A 19,718-nucleotide genomic window follows, 5' to 3' on the forward strand; every position below is an offset into this window, starting at 1 on the left:
CAGCTTTTTTTTTTTTGCCTCCCGTCGGGTTTAAAAGCGGAAGCGCAAATGAAAAAAAGTTCGAAACGCAATAAGCTCTTTGAAAGCGAAACTTATAAATTATACATAACAGAGAGAATTGCTTGCAGTTCGAAGTCTTTTCTCTGTATTTTTTTTAATCGATGGCATCTTTTGTTTTTTACGTATTCTCCTCAACTTCGTTTGTTCCCTGCGATCGTTTGTTCCTCGCGTTTTACAAATCGCGACGGGGGGTTTTTTTTTTTTTTGTTTTTAGTAACAAAGTGGCGCGCGAGTGTGCGTTTCTTCAATTACGAGCTGTGTGTGCGAGAACCGTGTGTCGTTGTTTTATGACGCCGTGTGTAATTGAGACGATAAAACTCATCCGGCCGGCAGTCGTAACATTCTTATGCAAATTGCGCTCTGACTCGAGAGCAAAAAAATTAAACGATCGTTCTCGGAATAACGAATGTGTGTGCGGTCGAATGGTAATAAAGAAGATACAGCGTGAATTCGCAAATAGAGGAGAGAAGGGAGATAGTATCGAGAGTGATTTTCGAGGCGAGACCGCCGCGCCGCGAATGTGACGCGTCGCTTCTGCGCTAGAGGAGATTGAAGTGAGAACTTTGGAGTGCGTTTAACTTCGACGACGGTGCGACATCGCGACGCGTCGTCCCGTTAATTTCGAGAACCCATTAAGCGACGTGCACGTGTGAAACTCGATTAACTGTGCGCGGGGGAACGCACTTGGAACAGTTCGCGTTCAAAGTGTAATTATTAGGACGTTAGGTGTTTAGAACTACGCGTGGCGCAATTGAGTGCGTTTTAGTGAGATTTAAAACATACTTTCACATATTTACGCGGCCATTAGTTTTTGCATCTGCATTAGTAATATTTATTTTTATCTGGCCTCATTTTTTATCGCGGGAATAAAAATGATTTTTCTCATTTCAATGGCGGTGAAAAAGAAAATGCGACGAAAGTAATACAATTAGCGGCGCTGTTTTTGTATACGACGCGAAAAAAAGTTGTCGCGCGCCGAGTTAAACACCGAACGATTTTTTGAATACAAAAAAAGAAAAAAAGCGCGAGAGAATTTAATATATTTTCAGAATCAAATGAGAGGGGGATGAGGACGCGACTCCATCTCTCTGTTTTGATTCTCCAAATATAGATTGAATTTATGAAAATTATCCGTTAAAAGCTAGTGTAATCATTTAACGCGAACCTATTATCGCGAAACTGCCGATTAATCTTTCTGTTCACTAAAACCCGGTTATGTGTTACCGGTGAGCTAATTATACGGTGAAATTGAGCGGCCATATAGGAGCGCCGCTGCATATGCTGACGTTTGCGTTTTATCAAACAAATTACCGTCGATCGAGTTTTGCAGCAAAAGCACCGGATTTAAATTTTTATTAATAATTGTTTTTTTTTGTTTCAATCTTCTGTATAAAAAAAAAAAACAAATTTCACATCGTGTAATATTGCCGGGGCGAAGCGAATGTTATTGCAGGATGAGATAAAGGAAGCTGCAACACCGGCGCGCGGAGAGAAAAACGTTGTTTTTTTTCCTCCCCTCGCTGCTTGTTACCAATTATCGATTACTCTCTCGCATCAAGTTTACAGAAGTGGAAAAGCACTTCTTGAGGTTTGCTTTCTTGAGCTTGAAATCCAATAATCTTTAATTGGGTCGCAATAACGACGTATTACCAACCGATCGCCGTTCTCGACGCGACTTCCCGGCGCATCTGTGACGAACGAAAAAGACATTTTTCGCAATGCGATAATTTAAGAGAAACAAAAAAAAAAAAAAAAACAAAAAAAAACACTCGAGTAACGCATGAGCGAGTACACGCTCGGTGCGCTCGTTCGTTTGTTGTCGTTAGACAAATTTTCTCAATATTCTCTTCCTCTTCAACTTCAACGGGTGCAAAAAATCTCTCGGAGGGACGAATCCCTTCGAGAATTAAACGCGGTAATAAAATTGATAAGGTTTCGCGAAAACATACCGCGAAAAATGTCTGCAATCTTGTTTTTTTTTTTTTTTTTTTTTTTTGCACGCGGGAAAAGTTTCGTCGCGGCATTTATTTATTTTTTTCATGATGAAAATAACACGAATTTTGCGAAACATACGCGAGACATTTTTTATTGCACGCCGTCAATAAAATACCTATTTTATCTCATTGTCTTTGCCGAGCCCGAGTCGGGCATGGCAATAACTTGGAAATAGGCATTACGCATGCAACTCTCCAGGATCAAGTTACCCGAAGTTTCTAGTGGCAGTAATACGACCGTGGAAGGGTCGCAGTAGCGAAGCTCCGCGTGTAGTCAGACCCCGACTGTCGGGGAGAGAGAGAGAGGAGAGCGAGGGGAGAGGGAAACTGTCGTCGATGCAGACTTTGCGTGCGAGCCTCGCGACGTAATCTCGTCAGGAAAACAGGTTTCTCTCCGCCTTTCGTATGTGTATGCGCCCAAATTGCGCATTGTGTCTCGCGATATTGCGATTCCACATTTTTCCACAATAAAAATCGATCGCTCGCAAACAAATTCCTTACGGCAGTAAACATTTTTGTTGCAACATGAGCGCGACATCATTGCGGATGTTTTTTTTTTTTTTTTTTCCATACGTAATTAATTCGCGCGAAATAACAAACGTAATGATAATTGTGAATCGAAAATATATAAATTTTCTTTCTCGCTATTGAAATCCGTTAACGATCCGGGAAAAGTCCGAGTGCTCGAACAACATTCGATTCGATTTATCGTCGTTGGTTATGAAACAATATCCACACTGTGCCGTTTCTCGGTGCGCGCGACACAGATGTTGCGCGCGCGCGCGCGCGAATATCCGCCGTTAAGGGTTTTTTGATCTGCGTGTTGTCGTCGTGCGTTTGTCGCGCGCGGAAAGAGAATCAGACACGTAGTGTAGAAATACGCGTAATACACATTACAAACGGGATCAATTAACGCCATGTAAACGAGAAGCATTATCGAGCTCAGTAGTCACGTATTTACCGAGCTCCCGCGCGCGCGCATGCAGATTCCCCGTTTCCCATCCATCCCGGCACGGTATACACACACACACACCGGCATCGATCTCGGCCGCATTCCCGTTCTCTCTCTCTCTCTCTCTCTCTCGCTCTCTCTCTGTGCTTTGTGCAGTTTCCGCTAATGCGTCGTGACGAACAATATGCGCCGGGGCAGGGAATAGCCTCGGTGAACACAGCCGAGATAATTAGCGGCGGCCAAGTGATCCACAGTAGAACGCGAATCTCACGTCTTTCGCGGTTGATTCCCCGCGCTCGCGGCGTATCCGCGAGGGTTTTTTTTTTTGTTTGTTTCGCCAGCTTTCCGCAAATAAAACTACACATACGCCACACAAATCTCGTCATATCACAGTTGTATAAGTTCCGCTCGTACGGTCAATTTTCTCGCGGTGAACAAACATAAGAAAAAAAAAAAAAGATAAACAGTTTTGTTTAATCCGCGCTTTACGTCTCGCTACAAACATCGAATCTCTCACGCCTCATGAGTCTCGAAAGAAACTTGTTTTTTAAAAAGGTTTTGGGACTGCTAATCGGAGAACAAAGAGAATAAGATGGTGTATCTACACTGAAAAAAACAGCTTTGTTGAAATTATCAAATTTTTTGGTAATCTCAACCAAAATTCGGTTTCCAGAACACTCTGTTTGGTTTGATTTGCCAAATTTTTGTCATCTCAACAAAACTGTTTTTTTCGTGTGTACCTTTTAACGATAATTAAAAAACTTTTAATTTTTACTTTATTATTTACATTCTTATTGCTTTCTGCGCGATTAAAATAACGAATTGTTTATCGCGCTGTTGTCACATTTTCATGACCCTAAAGATCGCGAGGATTTTGATATATTAATAATTTAATAATTTCGCTATACATTAACAATCTTATATTAATAATTTTCATATTTTTTAGTAATTTATTTTTCTTAGCGGCGTGGAAATATCCTCTTATTTTTATTACAATGATTCTTTTGTTCTTAATCTACCAACACAAATTTTTTCAAGTAGCTGTGTCGTTTTCACTCCACTTTTTTCTGTTAAAATATAAGCTTCATAAGAACCTCCCATATTAAAAGTCTAAAAGTGCTTTTCAGCAATTTTCTCAAAATTTTCTCATGGAAGTAAATATTGAAAAAATTTGTAAAAATTGTATCTTATGACCTAGAGCAAGATTTTCAAGTTCTAAAAAGTTTTGTGTGTGTCAATTTTTAGATACGTCCCAAATCTTTTTAAAAAATACGGGAGACGATTGATAAGTACCTGAAATTCTTATCAATCGTGTCCTTTTCGCCAGGAGGCGAGGTTGTGTAAAACGCACGGGAATTACACAGACGGGAAATGATCAATGAGAGTAATAAAGAGAGAGAGAGAGAGAGAAAGCAAAAATTCTCGAGCGTCGTCGTATTTATTCTCCAAGTTGCGACATTTATGCGCTACGAAATAAATGTAGTTTACGTCCCAACTTTATAACGTGTAATTTAATCGGTTCATATTTTTTCGGTGGCGCGAAAGTCGCCAGAAACGCCGTGTCGCGCCCGGATATTTTATATTGCGCGCGGTAACATTTATTAATTAATATGAGATCCGCGCGTATACATACATACATACATACATACATACGTACGCGCCTCGTTCGGTTTCGCCGTTCGTTTCCACGGATTAACGACATTAATAAGCGTTTCGATATTTCCGCTGTGCGAAAGTCTGTGCGAATTACGCGCGCGCATTAATTATCAAGCGCTGCGGTGAAACCTGCGGTTGAATGCTGAAAAGGATTCGAATGTTGACACACGGAACAGGTAACACACACACACACACACACAGAGACGCTACACATATATATGCAAGAGCTTGACAAGTTGCGTATAAATATAAATTCAATTATGAACAGCACATGTTCTCCTCACCGAGCGTTTGATGTGTGTTTCGCTTTCATTTATATTCAGTTATGAATAATTGCGAGTAATGAAGTTTCTAATCCCCTTTACGAACGTCGATACGCGCGCGCGCGCGTCAATTTGTCGATATCGTTCATATTGTTTGTTTTTCCGGGTTTTCATCGCGTTGTTTTTGAGGAAAAAACGTAAAACTCTAGTTTTTTTTTTAAATAAACATTGTCGGAATATATGTCAGAAGAAAAAAACATGTTCAAAATCGAGCAAACATATTAACTAACGTAATAATAACGAACGTAACGATAAACATTTTCCTTGTTATTAGAGAGAGAGAGAGAGAGAGAGACGTCGTTATCGTTGCGTTCCGGTATTCGCGATTGTATTTTCTATTTGCGCCAAAAAGAGATAAAAAAAAAAAAAAGAAAGAAACATACACGGCAATAAGCTGAGCGAGAATTACCGCGAAATTACACTCAATAAACCTAACAAAGAATAATTCATCCGCACATGCGCGGGATAAGCAATAATCTTATCGTAATTTCGCATGCAACTGCGAAACCGCACGACATTGTCCCGTTCGAATCATCGAGCGAGCCTTGACTGATTTCCGGTCACGATTGTCTAGTTCCGACCGTCGCGAGGTGGCGGAGGTACAATTGCCGGTGGAAGGCCGGAAACGGAGATAAAACGCTAACCTAGATGATACGATGTGATACGAACGGATTGCTGCGTCGCCCATACATCTTGTGATTTATTTTTCCAAACGATCACAAATGCACAAACAACAACAACAAAAATAAAGACATCGATACGCCATTAAAGCAAAATCACTAATGGATATAAAATTTTAGACTTGTTATCGAAATCTTAAATGTTGCGTATACATTTTTTTTTTCTGTTTATAGATTCTTTCTCGAGTTTTAATTAAGTTACTTCTTATATACTCCAAGTTTTAATTGAGTTACTTAACACTCGGAGTTCGCCAACCAAAGTTCTTTCACTTGTTTTTCTTCTTTTTTTTTTTATCGCCAATTCACTAGGAATATTTAATACACACGGCGTGCGATATTGAAATGATACATTTCAATATCTCATCGCGTCAAACGTCGTTCATTTCCAAAAGAAAGAGAGTGAGAGGAGGAAGAGTGGGGAGAAGGAGAGAGGAGATACAGGAGGAATATTCGCCGACTTATCTCTGCTCTTCCTCTGTCTTTTTCTTGTCGTCGATCACATCACGATCCTCCCACTGTGTTGCAATTCCACCTTTTCCAGCCCAGAAAAAAAAAAAACGAGAACGATCCGTTTAACGCACTGCCAAAAGAAAAACCGATCGTGTCTTAAAATCTCGAGCCATTCAGAAGAGTCATTCGGCGACGAGGTTTTTCGCTTCTTCAATTTCCCCGTCGCTCGTCATGTCGATTCTTCGCGGAGTCAACGACTATTATTTTCCGCGATCCCCCGATCCGTCCGATCGCGTGGAAGAAGCACACGCTGACGAACCGTTAGCTTAATCGCCGATCGTCGTTGTTTTTGTATCAAGGTTGATAGTGCGCGTCGCGGCGTTGTCGTCGTCGAGTCGCGCGCCTGAAAAAGCGAGCGGGAGCGCTTCGTGGTAGTTAGTGCGCGATGTGCCGCCGACCGGACGCTTCCGGTCTCGCGATCTCGATCGTCTCGAGCCGCGCCCGTGAGGCACGTCGATCGTGGAGAACGTCGGAGCAAGTGAGCCTATTGACGCTAAGGACGTCGTCATCATCGTCATCAACATCGCCATCGTCGCCGTCGTGGACGTCGTGGATCGTCGTCAGCGCCTCGATTCTCAGGCCCCTCGGATCGGTTGCGCTGCGCTACTCACCGCGCCGCTTCGCGAGCTGAGGACAGGCCGGAGGATCCTGGGCGACGGCCGCACCGATGATGGGATTTATTATGGGCTGCACGTGTTTCAAAGGTACCCTGTCGCATCTCTTTCAAGGTTGGTATCGCTTGAGACTGAGCGAGCCGAGAAATCTCGTCAAAAGTTTCTTTCCTCGGTGATTGCACGGAGTGTAATGTATACCTTGAGCGTGTGTATGTGTGTGTGTGTGTGTGCACGCGCTATTTGGATAAGATCGATAAAACGCGGAAGTGGCACGAAGAGAGATAAGATTTTTCGTTCTAGAGTACGTTTTTTTTCTCGAGTGACATTTCTGTAGTTAAGTTTTGAAGATAAGAAACAATCGCTTAACATTCTTCTCTCGATAACAAAAATACGAGTAATGTGTTTTGTCGAAGAATTTATATTGTAAAGGCTGAGATCTCTCTCTGGAAAGTTTATCGTTTAAGTAAGTCGAGAATATATATATATACATTCTGTCAATGTTTTTATTTGAACACGCGCAAGTTATCGCTCGCGTGTCTAAACATTTGACTGAAGTTAACCTTCGCGGTACAGACTCCAAAAAACGCGACGACTAGTGTTACAGACCGAATCTGCGAGACCCACGCGATTTTAAAATCAAATATCTCCGCGAAAAATTGATATTTTTATTTATTTAGTTTTTATTTTTAATCGAAGGTTTGAAAGATTCTGCGTCACTAAAAAAAAACACACACAAACAAACAAACAAACGAGCAGAAAAATCTATAATAGTTTCGAAGATAAAAATGTTTAAAAAAAACTTTGTTACTAGAGACATTGGTTTCGAATGTTTGAGTGGATCTGGGAGACCCGTGTCTGTATGCAAAGGGTTAATCTTTTAATCTCGGTAAGTTTTTTTCGAAACAGACATAGCACATGTTGAATTTATGTGCAAAAAAAAAAAAAGCGAGAAAGGTCGATGTCTTGCGATATGAAAAAAAAAAAAAAAAATGTAAAAGCGCGTGCGAACGTACTTATACTTCCGTCGCGATCTTTGTGCCAAAAGTTTGTTATCATCTACAAAATAATATGTATAGGGGAAATGTGAGAGTCGTCATTAGATTTTCAAATTTCCTACAAAACTTCTCCAACTGCGAGGAAAAATTTATCTGCGATTATCAGTTGTTAGCTAATGACAATACTCATTATACGTGTATATCCTAATTGAATCGTTAAAACGTTTTACACTTCGCGAACTCTTTATCTCGTCGCGTCGTTTGAAATTTGCATACGTTTATCGGGGGCCGGTAATCGATATACCGTGTAGTCACGACAAAACATATTCTATATATAGTACGAGTTTGTCAACTACATGCTGTCACACTCGAACATGAGGGGAGAGTTGAAAATCAAATAGCATTATTTCCCGTATTCTCTGCTTTTGCGCGCGCACACGCGCAAACACACGCACACACATACACACACTCGCAATGTACACGTGAGTGCAACATGCACATATGACGGATCGGGCATCTGCGGCATCGCGTCGCGAGACGAAACTATCGAAGCTCGTAATGGTCGCGCAGTTTCGCGATGCGTAACTGTCACCGCCACGAGGCGCGCGAGCGGGATTCGCTGTGCATATAAGGCACGCACACGTGCGCGCACAAGCCCGAGCATATATCCCACGGTTCCGTTTTATACACACCCTCGTATTTACCATCGCGGGTATCGTCGTCGTCGTCGTCGTTGCCGCCGCTTCTCGCAGGACAGACAGAGAGCAAACCGCGTCAGTGTAACACGCGAGAAGGACGAGAGGGGAGACGAACAAGAACATAGTTGCAGATTGTTTTCGCCGCTCCGTGTATACGTCACGTGTGTGTTACTTCTCTCTCTCTCTCTCTCTTTCTCTTTCTCTCTATGTGTGCTTAACCTCTCGACAATTAGCCCTCGACGTAGACGGAAGTTTACACGTGCCAGGTATATTTAACATCGTTCAGAGATGCGTCGTCTCGTCTCTCCGAAACCGACGCGAAACAAATTTGTCAAATTGTTTCGACTTCTCGCGATTCTGCTACTGAATTGTTACGGCGAAATGAGAAATTGCTGTGCTATAAATTTTTCACTTTGAAAAACAGAACTTGATTGATAGATTGACGCGAACATTCTCTGGCGCTCTTTTTTGTTTTGTTTTTATTTTTTTTTTTTATTTTTTTTTTTCAAATATAAATAAGTGAAGAGTAGAGTTTTTCTCCGGTTTTTCGGACGCGCGATATAAGCGTTCGAGAGATGACACGAGGAAGGGTCGCGCATTGACGTCTTTATATTCTTCCACGTCTGTCACAAAACGACGTCATTGATCACGCCGCTGTCACGCGAGTGAATGCAATTTGAAGACGCGTGAAAGCAGCACCGGTGATCGAACAATGCGCTGCCGTACACGGTGTGAAGACACCTTGCGCGTCCGTCGTCACGCGCGTGGGGTGACGTGTCGCGTCGCGCGTAGGTATGTCATCGCGCGCGTCTTCTTCGCGCGCATAATAAGCAGGGAGAATCATCCTATCCGAGTCCCCTTTATAAGCAAATTAGCCACGTCGTCGTCGTCGTCGTGTGCCTCATTACCTTAACGTTCTAATAAAACGGCACCTATTGTCGAGATTTCAAAGAAACTTCATTCGAAGACACAGTACGTCTTCTTTTTTTTTTTGATCGTATCACGCGAACGTTTCACAGTGGAACTCCAGTAATTTTCGGGGGAGCATTCATGGGATCGGCACTTCTTAGATATCAAAATTAATTTCTTTTCCAATTAGCGACCGACAGGTAGCTATGAGAAGAGATATGCATTTTTTCTCTCTTAGAACGGAAAGAAATCGCGTATTTCACGATTTCCGCGGTCAACTCAAAATCGAGGAAACATCATTAACAGCGGGAGGGAGGAGGGAGAACCCGTTGGCCCGCGCCCGTAAAAGAGAGAGTCGAAATTTGCGATGCTCGAAATTACCGGAGTTGCCACTATTAAGTTTGAAACTTGTTCCGTAATTTCATATCGCATTCATATACATATATATACATATATATATGTATATATATATATATATTGTGTATCACCGAGTTGATACATCGGAACCGCATGCACACGTGTCGCGGAGTCTAAAAATCGTGACTGCGCGCGTGCGCTCGTGGTCGATGTGCCCGGATTAATATTGGTAGCGCGGCAGTTCGCTAGCTCAACTTTGGATAATTAATTCGATTCACGTGTTGCGATAAGTCATGAATTTATTGTGGGATTTCGTATGTACGCGATATTTGAAAATAAAATTTGTACGCGATAAAATATTAACATTCGAAAAAGCGCTTCTGTATAAAATTTCTCTTTCGTTAAAAAGCTGGGCTTTTTTTATGAAAATTCTACGCACATAAAATTCGTTCGAATTTTACTCTCTTTTTTTTTTTTTTTTAATATAAACGAGAATTTAATGTAACGAGATTTTTTTTTTAATATAACGGAAACATTTTTCTTCTGTTTCAGGTACGTACAAAAGTCAGTCGTCATCGTTAACGCACTGCTTTGTTTGGAGTCTTCTTCAAGTTCCGTTCTGTAATCGTGAGTAGGAAAAATTGTCGCACGCACAAACGTTTTTTTTTTTCAGAAAACTTTAAATGTACGAAAATAACGCGCGCGCACGAATAGCGTTGATAGTTTTTTTTTTTTATTGGCTGGCGTTTTACACGTGAAATCATATTCTAGGCGTTTTTTTTCTACGAGTATGCGTTTTATCGCTTATCGACGTGAACGTGCAATGTTAAAATAAAATGTCTTTCAAACAGAAAAGGTTACAAGTTACGAGGCGTGGATAGGATAGGATAGGTTAGTTCGCGCGTGGACATTACGACATTTAAATGACACTCGCAAGGTCTTAATTGCACGCGCGCTTCATCCTTTCTTAATATCGATCAGATAATATTTACATTGTTATTATTATTATTATTATTTTTTTTTTTTGGTAGTGTGACACTTTACAAAAATTCTTCGCGAGAGCGCTGTTGTGTGTCAGTAAGTAATACATGTCACAAATGCATCTGGGGAAATGGAGCTATTGTTAGTGTGACCATAGAACCCTATTTGCTAAAAGCTTTTTTCTTCCAGCTGCATTTTTGTATCTGCTTGTTATATTTATTGAGTTGACGCGACACAGAGCGGAGTTGTCATCGTCGTGTATCGTCCTTGGAATCAACAATAAAAAACAAAAAACTCCCGGTCCCGAAGCGATTCGTTAAGGACCGCGTGCTCGAGGTTAAACAAACCGAAAGAATTTGTTTCCTCTTCGGCAAATGTTTAATCGACTTGAAGACTTTCGTCTCTCGAAAACGACGAAATGTTTCTCGAAAAATGTTTCGGTTGTTATTTACCTCCTCGTCGACACATTCACACACACTCACACACACACACACACGCACACGCACACTCGATTTGCCAAAATCCATTTCGGCATTGCAGGTAGTTCCTTCTAGAAGCTTTTCGTCTCTTTGCGCGGGAGAGAAGCAAGCGCGTGCACGATGTCAATACAATATCAGATAAGTGGGTTTATCGCGTTCTTCTTCTTTTGTTCGGCGTGCCACATCGATTTCACTTTAAGCGAGTCCCATTTTTCAGAAGATTTTTGTCCTCCCTCTTTCCCCCCATGCTTTTACCTTGGCGGATAATCGGGGAAACTTGTCAGACATGAAAAGAGGGGTCGTAAAGAAGGAAAACGGACATTTATTTTATCAACCTGCGGCACATGAGTCTCGTAAGTAGAGAGAGAGATACATGTCTCGCCATCTCTCACGATGGTTCGGAGACGCTTGTTAACGATCAATAAAATCTCGCGCGGCAAAAGTTTTTGGCGAAACAAAAATTTTATTATCGAAGCGAACGAAAAGACCGAACAAATAAACCGCGCGATATAATTGTTTGTGTTAAAAAAAGAAAAAAAAGTAGATTGTTAATTATCCGAAAATTACAAATTTGCTTGTCGCGCGAAAACTCGCGATGATAAGAAACGCGCACGTCCGCGTTGTCTTCCGCGCACCGACTGCCGGTAAAGCTTTTCCTACAATCGATCGTAAAGCGACCGGCGCGACTCCAGTATCTCCAGTAGGTTCTGCTCACTGGATGGCGCCTCCGTGCTCTGGCAATTCTCTCGTACGAAATCGAACCGCGGCGGTGCGGCGATTAACGTTGTTTCCTTTGTTCGGTTAGTTGTTAATAACAAAATAATTACGTTACTACGAGAGACTTGAAGTTTCATAATCTCTCTTCTTTTTGTGAATTATTATCGCGTTTAACAATTTCAATATAGAGTTTTAGAATTTCGACTTCAAACAGCACAATCCGCAATTTCGCGTTTTAAATTGCGATTCTGACAATTAGACGCGAAATACATCGAGAATATTCACGTTTAAACTGTAATGGAACTAAAATTTTGAAAAAAAAGTTTGTTTACAAAGAAAACAAACAAACAGATTGTTGATTTAATTGAGAATTTTTTAATTCCGACCTGAGAGAGTTTGAACAAGTTTCCGTCTGGCCAAATACGCACTTTACCACTTAACTCTCTCTTGATTTATTATTTATACGGCGCTACGCGTGTGTGGCAACGTTGCTTTCTTTAATTAATCATCTCGATCGTTAAGAGAAGTAATCTCCACGTGAATTGACACATCAAATAAATAAAAACTTTTTAATCCACGTTGCCACTACGGAGTTTTGTATTAATGATACAAATCTCGTTACTCTTTAAGCAACGCGCGAGAACATCTTTCGCTCGGAGAGAAAAAAAAAACTCCGCCGGCAGAGAAACATTTCTCTCTCTCTGTCTCTTTCTCTCTCCCCTCGGAGCCCGTGTTTTAATAAATTATTCCACGTTGACTTTAATCGCTTCTCACGGCAATCAATTTTACGAACGTGATGAAATTTTCAAACCGCGAAAATCCGGTTACCACTGCCAGAGAAGAAGTTTCCCCTTTAATCCTTTTAGTTTTGTTCTTTTTATCTCTATCGTGGATTCGCATTAGAATATTGTCCGGCTGTTCATTATTCTCTTCCCTCATTATCGCGTGACATACCGACGGCGCGGGAAAAAAAGCGCGGGATTGGCTCTCTCTCTCCGTTGCGTTCACCGCGAATAGAACGCGCATCGCCGAGGATAGGACCGCTGCGCGTAATTATCGATCTCGAACATCCCGGGGTAAAAGTTGGTGGGACGGCCGAACAAAAGACGTGGAAAAGAGTGTTTAATGCCGATGGCGCGCTCCCCCGCCTTTTATCCGGCGCTGTGTGATGCAGCCTGTGATCGCTCATGCGGCGCAATTAAGATCGGACCGGAAAATTCTTTCGCGAGGAGGAAGCTGCGAGACGAGAAGATCCGACAGTTCGAACGCTCTAGTTTTTCCAGGACTTTTTTCGCTCCTCGTTGAACGTGGGATTTAATTAAAGCTCTCGCGCGCGCGCGCGTGAATGGCATCGTAGTCGATAGAAAATCTTGCGTTTTGCTCGTTGCGAGAGAGAGACGCCGTTGGAAAAGTGCTAGTTTATAGATCTTGTTCGCAATAGTAAGTTTGCGATTCCGCTGTTACGCGATAGATACCCACGCGTAAAACGATACTTGCTGCCGTTGTAACGACGATGCAATATATATATATATATACACATATATATAGGTATCACACTTGATTAAACAGTGATCTGGAAATTGCTTTAGAGTTTCCAGGAGAGCCGTATTTCTCCCCGGCACGGGAATTAATCCCTCGGGGAATAATGTGAGTAATAATTAATTTTTAATCCCCCGAAGCTGTACGTGGATGTAAGTGTGCGCGGCGGGCGTGTAAAATGTTTCTAAACTCTTTATGGAAGATGAATGAACGGTTCTATTCAACCGACGCAAAACATTAATGAAAGTCATATGAAAGGTGCATATGTGTACCACAGTCGCTCCACCGGCGCTGCATGTGTATTAAGCACATGTGTATTTTTATCCCGCCACGTGGATGTGGTGTGTTATTAAATATAGAAGAAGATTCCTTTATCATTTTTTTTAGAACACAATCCTTTTTTTTTTTTTTTTTTTTTTTTTTTTTGACGAATTCTCGAGCTCCCGTCGCATTAATTATTGCTCGCCGTGTAATCAACGCGCGCGCGCGCGTTAGTGATACGCGCCGCGAAAAGCTTTCAGGGGAGGGTTTCACGGACTGCTTGCGAACAACTGACTTCCATTACTTCTCACTCGCTGACCTAATTCGCCGTCATGGTTCTCAGCACGTTCGCGAGTCGAATCGAATTATTTATCAGCAACGGTCGGTACAATCGGTTTAGTACATCGGCTTCCGCTAACATTCTCCGGTCGGCTCTTTAGATCTGACCGTCGCTGCGCTGCATTTGGAATAAATTATTCCTTCGGGAATTACGTCCGAACGATTGACCGGCATTTTTTTTTTTTTTTTTTTTTTTTTTTTGCGAGAAGCTGCTGCGCGCGATATAACCGTCGCCGTTTTCAAGACGCACTTCTCTTAAGCTTCATTGTTCTTGTCGCCATTTCCCGAGAAGAAACTCGTCCGCCGAGAATTACGTCGCGTAATTTCCTTATTTCGCCCGCGGGGAATGTTTCCAGATGTCTTGTCCTCCGGCTGTTGAGGTTCGTGCGCACTTACCGTCCTTAACCCACATGACGCGTTTGCTAGGCTCGCACGTGGCGCCCTTCGCGAACATCATGTTTCTCTCTCTCTCTCTCTCTCTTTCTCTCACTCTCGCGATAGCACGCAATCGATACGCATTATCGTTCCTCTGGTAATGCGAATCTCCGTTCCCACGGATTCGCTTTCTATTTTCGACCGATTCCGCGATGAAATTAATGCCCCGTGTGTTCTTGACGTTTCTTTGTGGGACGGTGAAAAATAGACCGCGAGAGATAGCGCCATCTTTTTCTCTCGTATTTTATGTTGTTTTTTTTTTCTTTTCTTTTCATAGTACCGCGCGCAGAATTTTCATGTGAAATGAGAGAGTCAAATTGAATTTACGCACGTTATGCATTATAATCGCTACCGTTATATACTCCGTTGAAGCTGGTCTCGACGGTACAGAGCGAAAACGGGGCGCGCGCGGTAACGCGCTCACTTTTGCGGACGGCACCGCAAATCTGTGTCACGAAATAGCGGCGCAACGGCAAAGGTAACCGCGACGACGAACCACGGGATCGGTTTCCCGAGCGTGTGTGTTGTTTCGAGTGCCGTTCGTTACCGATCAAAGTCGTCTATCGACAATCCCCGGGCGCAACTCCCTCTGTCGGAGGGACAAAAAAGCCACAACACTCATCGCGACGAGATCGAACAACGTCTATATATATCTCTCTCTTTCTCTCTCTCTTTCTCTTGTCGCTGTCCGAAGCTTTCTCGCGACAAAAAGCAAACATGACCCTCGCCGTTCTTCTTCGAGCGGTTTTCATTTATTCCCCGCGCGTCTTTCCCGCGGCCGGAGGCGAGTCCGCGGCCCGAATAAGGGGTCAGGCTCGACGTTGCGCGTCGCCCACAACTCGAAGCGCGGCTATGTCAAGAAAGGGAGCTATTGAGAAGGAGATGAACTATGGCGACAGACCGCACCGTGACCTCGATGCATTCAATTTTCCTGATCTCGTTCTCGGGGCTCTCTCTCTGCGTGACGCCCCGCGGCGATCTCACTACGCGCGAGCGCTTTTCCGAGAGAGAGAGAGCTCGCGCGCGCGCGCGCCAAACGCGCGCCATTATCCGCGGTCAAAAGCTCCGTCGGTTCTTTCGTGACCGCGAATATTCCCGCGGGCTCATTTGCTTCCCCCACCCCGGAGTCTTTTTTCTTTTTTTTAAAACGGCAAACTCCGCGTCGTCGCGCGAACTCGGCAGTTTGCTAAAATTATACTCGTATATATCTGGCACGCGATTATTTCTATCGTTTCGCAAAAAAAAAAAAAAAAAAAATTCTGTAAAACTAATTTTTAATTCAATACTCGAAAGAGGTAATAGGCAAATTATTCTCTCGTCGTGTCGTTTGTTTTACATTTCACTTTACTCTTCGCGTTCTTGTAAGAGAGACCTTTGGAAAGAAAAAAAAATGCTCGACACACAAAGGTCTTAATAAGGAATCAGTAGTGGGAATCGATCACTGTGCGCGGAAACCCCCTTTACCGTTCATTACCTCTGTCGGATGCAGAAGGCGGTAGTATTGAGAAAGAAGGTGCATTACTCCCTCGCGATCGCTTCGAGATTCATTTGCTTTTTTCCGTTTTCGCTCACGCCCAAAGTGGACGATGGAAATGGCGAGAGAGGAGTTGAAGGCGCGGGAGGGGGGGAGCAGCAGCCGCGCTCGTCGATGCCGCGCGGCACACAATGGCGAGGAATCCTCGAAGGAGGACCGTCGTCGCTGATCGGAAACCACTTCACGAAGCGCGCCCTCGGAAAAGTAAATGAGAGAATCGCGTCGTAACGACGTGGAGGGAATCTGATCGTGGCTTCTCGTTATACGAGCGTGTAATTGATGTCGCCGGGCGATCGATAGGAATTCCGTCGCTTGGCCATTATGCAATATATAGGTAGAGTATAATATCGATCCTTTCGAGCGCGCGATTCGCGTGTGGTTGGATACGCGCGCCCGATTCTCGCGGCAGTGGATTTCGCGAAAGCGTGATTTGATACCATTTTTCCCGTAATTCTTTAACACGAGAGAATTGAGGGAGAGAGAGAGAGTGAGTGAGTGAGTGAGATTTATCGCGCAGCAATATTCCGCTCGGAGGTCTTGAAGTCTTATTTGACCTTTTCCTCAAGAACCGCCGCGCGCGCGCGTTTCTCCATGTTCGTCAAGTTGTCTGTTTTTCACCGCCGATGATAAATGTTCGCTCGTGCCAATAGTAATTTCTCTGAGAAGAGTACGAGAAACGTTTACACCTACATACGTACTACAAATTGGAAATATTCTTTTTGGTCAATTTTTCAGGAAATTTTTCAGTTTTCGTTAAAAACGTAATTTTTCTCCGTAAAGTTTTTTCCCCCGCGCGACACACGATCTGACGATATCGCTAGTATTTGCGCAAATATTTGCGCGGGATTAATCGCGGAAGTTGCGTTTATAAAAATTAATCGAATCGTTGAATATAACGCGCGCGGAGAGGCCAGAACGTTTGTGAACGAGAGACATCGCAAAAATCGTTTGAACGGTAAATAACAGTTATTTTCTCGTAAATTGTTAAACAGAAATATTTCTCGTTACGGTCACAATTTTAATTTCGATATTACGCGATTGATTATTTATTGCGTCAAAAAACGCAATACGGTATGTATATACATATATATATACGACATATTATTATTTTCGATTAGCGAAATTGAATGTTCGTTTTTTGCGAGAAAAAAAAAATCCGAATTCGAGTGTATAAACAGTAGAAGAGATTTAAACATTAACGTATCCGCAGTGTGTTGTGCTGCAGTTGTTGCAGTCGCTCGGTTTCGAGCTAGAATTTCCATATTCATTGTCCACGGCATCTAGAACTAATGTTTGCATAAAATGTTATCAAGCGTAAAACACGTGCGCGAGCGATTCTCTCGCGCACCGTTAAATTTATGATATACCGTGTAGTAGATTATCAATTTTCGTCTGAAAACGGAAACGGGGGAGGGGATCGCGTGAGAAATAATTTTCACATTCTCGCAACGAGCGCGGGTGCTTTTCATTAAAAATCTGTAAATTAAATGTTGCGTCACAAAGCGTAACTCTAATGCGGTCGCACTCCGAACTCCGCAGTCGCTTTGTGTATAGAGAAGTTTAAGCGGTATTTGTGCCGACCTTTTTAAACGCTTGAGAGAAAAGAGAGAGAGATATATATATATATATATATTACATGGTTGAATAATCCTGATAGTCGTGCTTATAGTGTTTTTAATACTCTAGCGAATTATCCGAATTAATTTCTTGTTTATATTGCAACAACATAAGCGTGGATTTAATGTTCCTTGTGTGTTCTTTCTCTAAATATCATCGTAATGTTGCCTCTTCCCACGCGAAACAATAAAAAATTTAATTCAAAATTTAATACGTTTCGCAAACCGAATGTCGTCACAAGCGCGAAGTTCAAATGCAAATTGAAATGCAATTGAAAAATGAAACATATCAAATATAAATCTAATCGGAACGTACATATCATCCTTTTCGAAAATTGCTTTTTCGTCGTCATTTCGACGGTGTGTAAGAGACCGGCCTTTTCGCGAACATTGTATAATACAAAACGACACGACGTGACTGGATTTCCGCGCGAATCGACACGCAAATACAGTGAAATATCAATAGCGGAGGAAATACATGTAATATCGCGTGCTGACACACATACGCTCTCTCTCTCTCTCTCTCTCTTTCTCTCTCGCGAGATTATAATTGCACACACAACGTGGGGGCTCGACCCACGTTTCGCCTTTAAATTGTTCGATTCTTCTCCGCATGAAAAGCGCGTTCTCGTTTCTAAGTTTTTCCGGAAGCGGTTGTTTCAGCAATCAATATTAAATTGAGGATCTCCTCTGGCTCATGAAGTTTATTAAACTTAATAAATGAATAAATAATTAGTCTTAAGGAGCCGTTCGCAGGATGTTGTGCGGAAAAATATGTCTTATTATATGTGTGTACACATATATAAGTAAATTCACGTTTTTTTCACGTGTGTTTTTCGAATTGAAAAATTTCAATAATTCTTAAATTCATATAGAATGCTAATTTTGCATCTCATGATAGATCCCGAATATCCCTTCTAATTAAACAGGCGGTTGTTTTATTTTCACTCCTTTCTTCTTAATTAGTCTCGTGTTTTGTTGTGCGAACACTTGCGAATAGTTTTCGCGGTCTCGCAACCAAGTTGTTTCGCGAAATACGTAACTATTATTACAACATCTGTTACAAAATCACATTATTATCGTCGTGAAGAGATGAATTATTACTTTCTGTATTTTTTAAATTGTGCGGCGCGCGAGTAACCAATTTATCAAACGCCAACGCGGCAGATGGTAGCGAAGTTACCTCATGGATGAAATGTTCTACGTTCACGATTCGATCTTATTAGCGGCCATTAATCATTCGAGAGAGAGAGAGAGAGAGAGAGAAAGAAATCGCCAAGTAAAATTAAATACCATAATAATTTTTAAGTAATAACGCGCGAAACTAATAGATCGTGCGATTAGTGAGAATTTGATCGCGGAAAACGACACGTGTTCTGCTCGTATCGCGAAATCGGAAGATACATTTTTCCGTTATATATCAACGTCTCTCCGATAATAGTTTGATCAATAAATGTGGTTTTTAAATAAACCGGATATAATTCGCTTTGACGAAGACGATATATTTATTCTCTTTCAATTATTTATTCTTCGCCTCGTGACGCAAACACGTGGGGTGCAAATAAATGTCTTCTAATATTTTTACAGAATAGATAACATAATTGTTGTGTTGTGGGAAGAGAAATCTCATTTACTCGCAAAAGAAATCTCGAGTATTTATACATTCGTGGGCGTTGTGATAAAGAAACTGCGAAAATAGTGGCACGCGCGCGCGCGCGCCGTCGATATGACGCCAGTGCATGGTGCACGTGTATATTTTGTGTAAAGCGGAGTACAGAGAACGCGGGAAGGGGTGGGAGAAAAAAGCGAAGAGGAAAATCTTGGGGATTTAAAACGTTTCTCGGTGCAAACGTCAATATACGGCGGCGACGCAGCTTTTCGTAGCGAAAGATAGAATCTACGCAGGCATTGCGACGACGACGAAGAAGATTCAATTAAGATTGTCGCGAGGCAGAACGGCTTTAATGAAGGCGAGGCCTCGAATCTCGAAGAGAGAGAACGTTAGACTCTCTCTCTCTCTCTCTCTCTCTCTCTCTCTCTCTCTCTCTCTATAGATATATCTCCTCTCG

The 19,718-nt window shown here is 42.3% G+C and overlaps 1 protein-coding gene across 4 annotated transcripts in view; it reads left to right on the plus strand.

Moving 5' to 3' along the window:
- Positions 1-19,718, plus strand: part of LOC109855930 (phosphatase and actin regulator 2) — a 146,352-nt gene that overhangs the window by 26,099 nt on the left and 100,535 nt on the right. The window contains exon 1 of one of the 4 annotated variants that reach the window (XM_020430659.1): positions 6,821-6,879. The exons of 2 other annotated variants lie outside the window; for them this stretch is intronic. In XM_020430659.1, coding sequence (XP_020286248.1) covers positions 6,843-6,879 — 37 coding nt within the window. In that variant the 5' untranslated portion in view covers positions 6,821-6,842. Of the gene's footprint in view, positions 1-6,820; positions 6,904-19,718 lie in introns of those variants that run through there. One more of the 4 variants, XM_020430656.1, reaches the window with a different exon arrangement.

This window comes from Pseudomyrmex gracilis, unplaced genomic scaffold (assembly GCF_002006095.1).
Source record: "Pseudomyrmex gracilis isolate BER0280 unplaced genomic scaffold, ASM200609v1 scaffold_102, whole genome shotgun sequence".
Classification (NCBI taxonomy): domain Eukaryota; kingdom Metazoa; phylum Arthropoda; class Insecta; order Hymenoptera; family Formicidae; genus Pseudomyrmex; species Pseudomyrmex gracilis.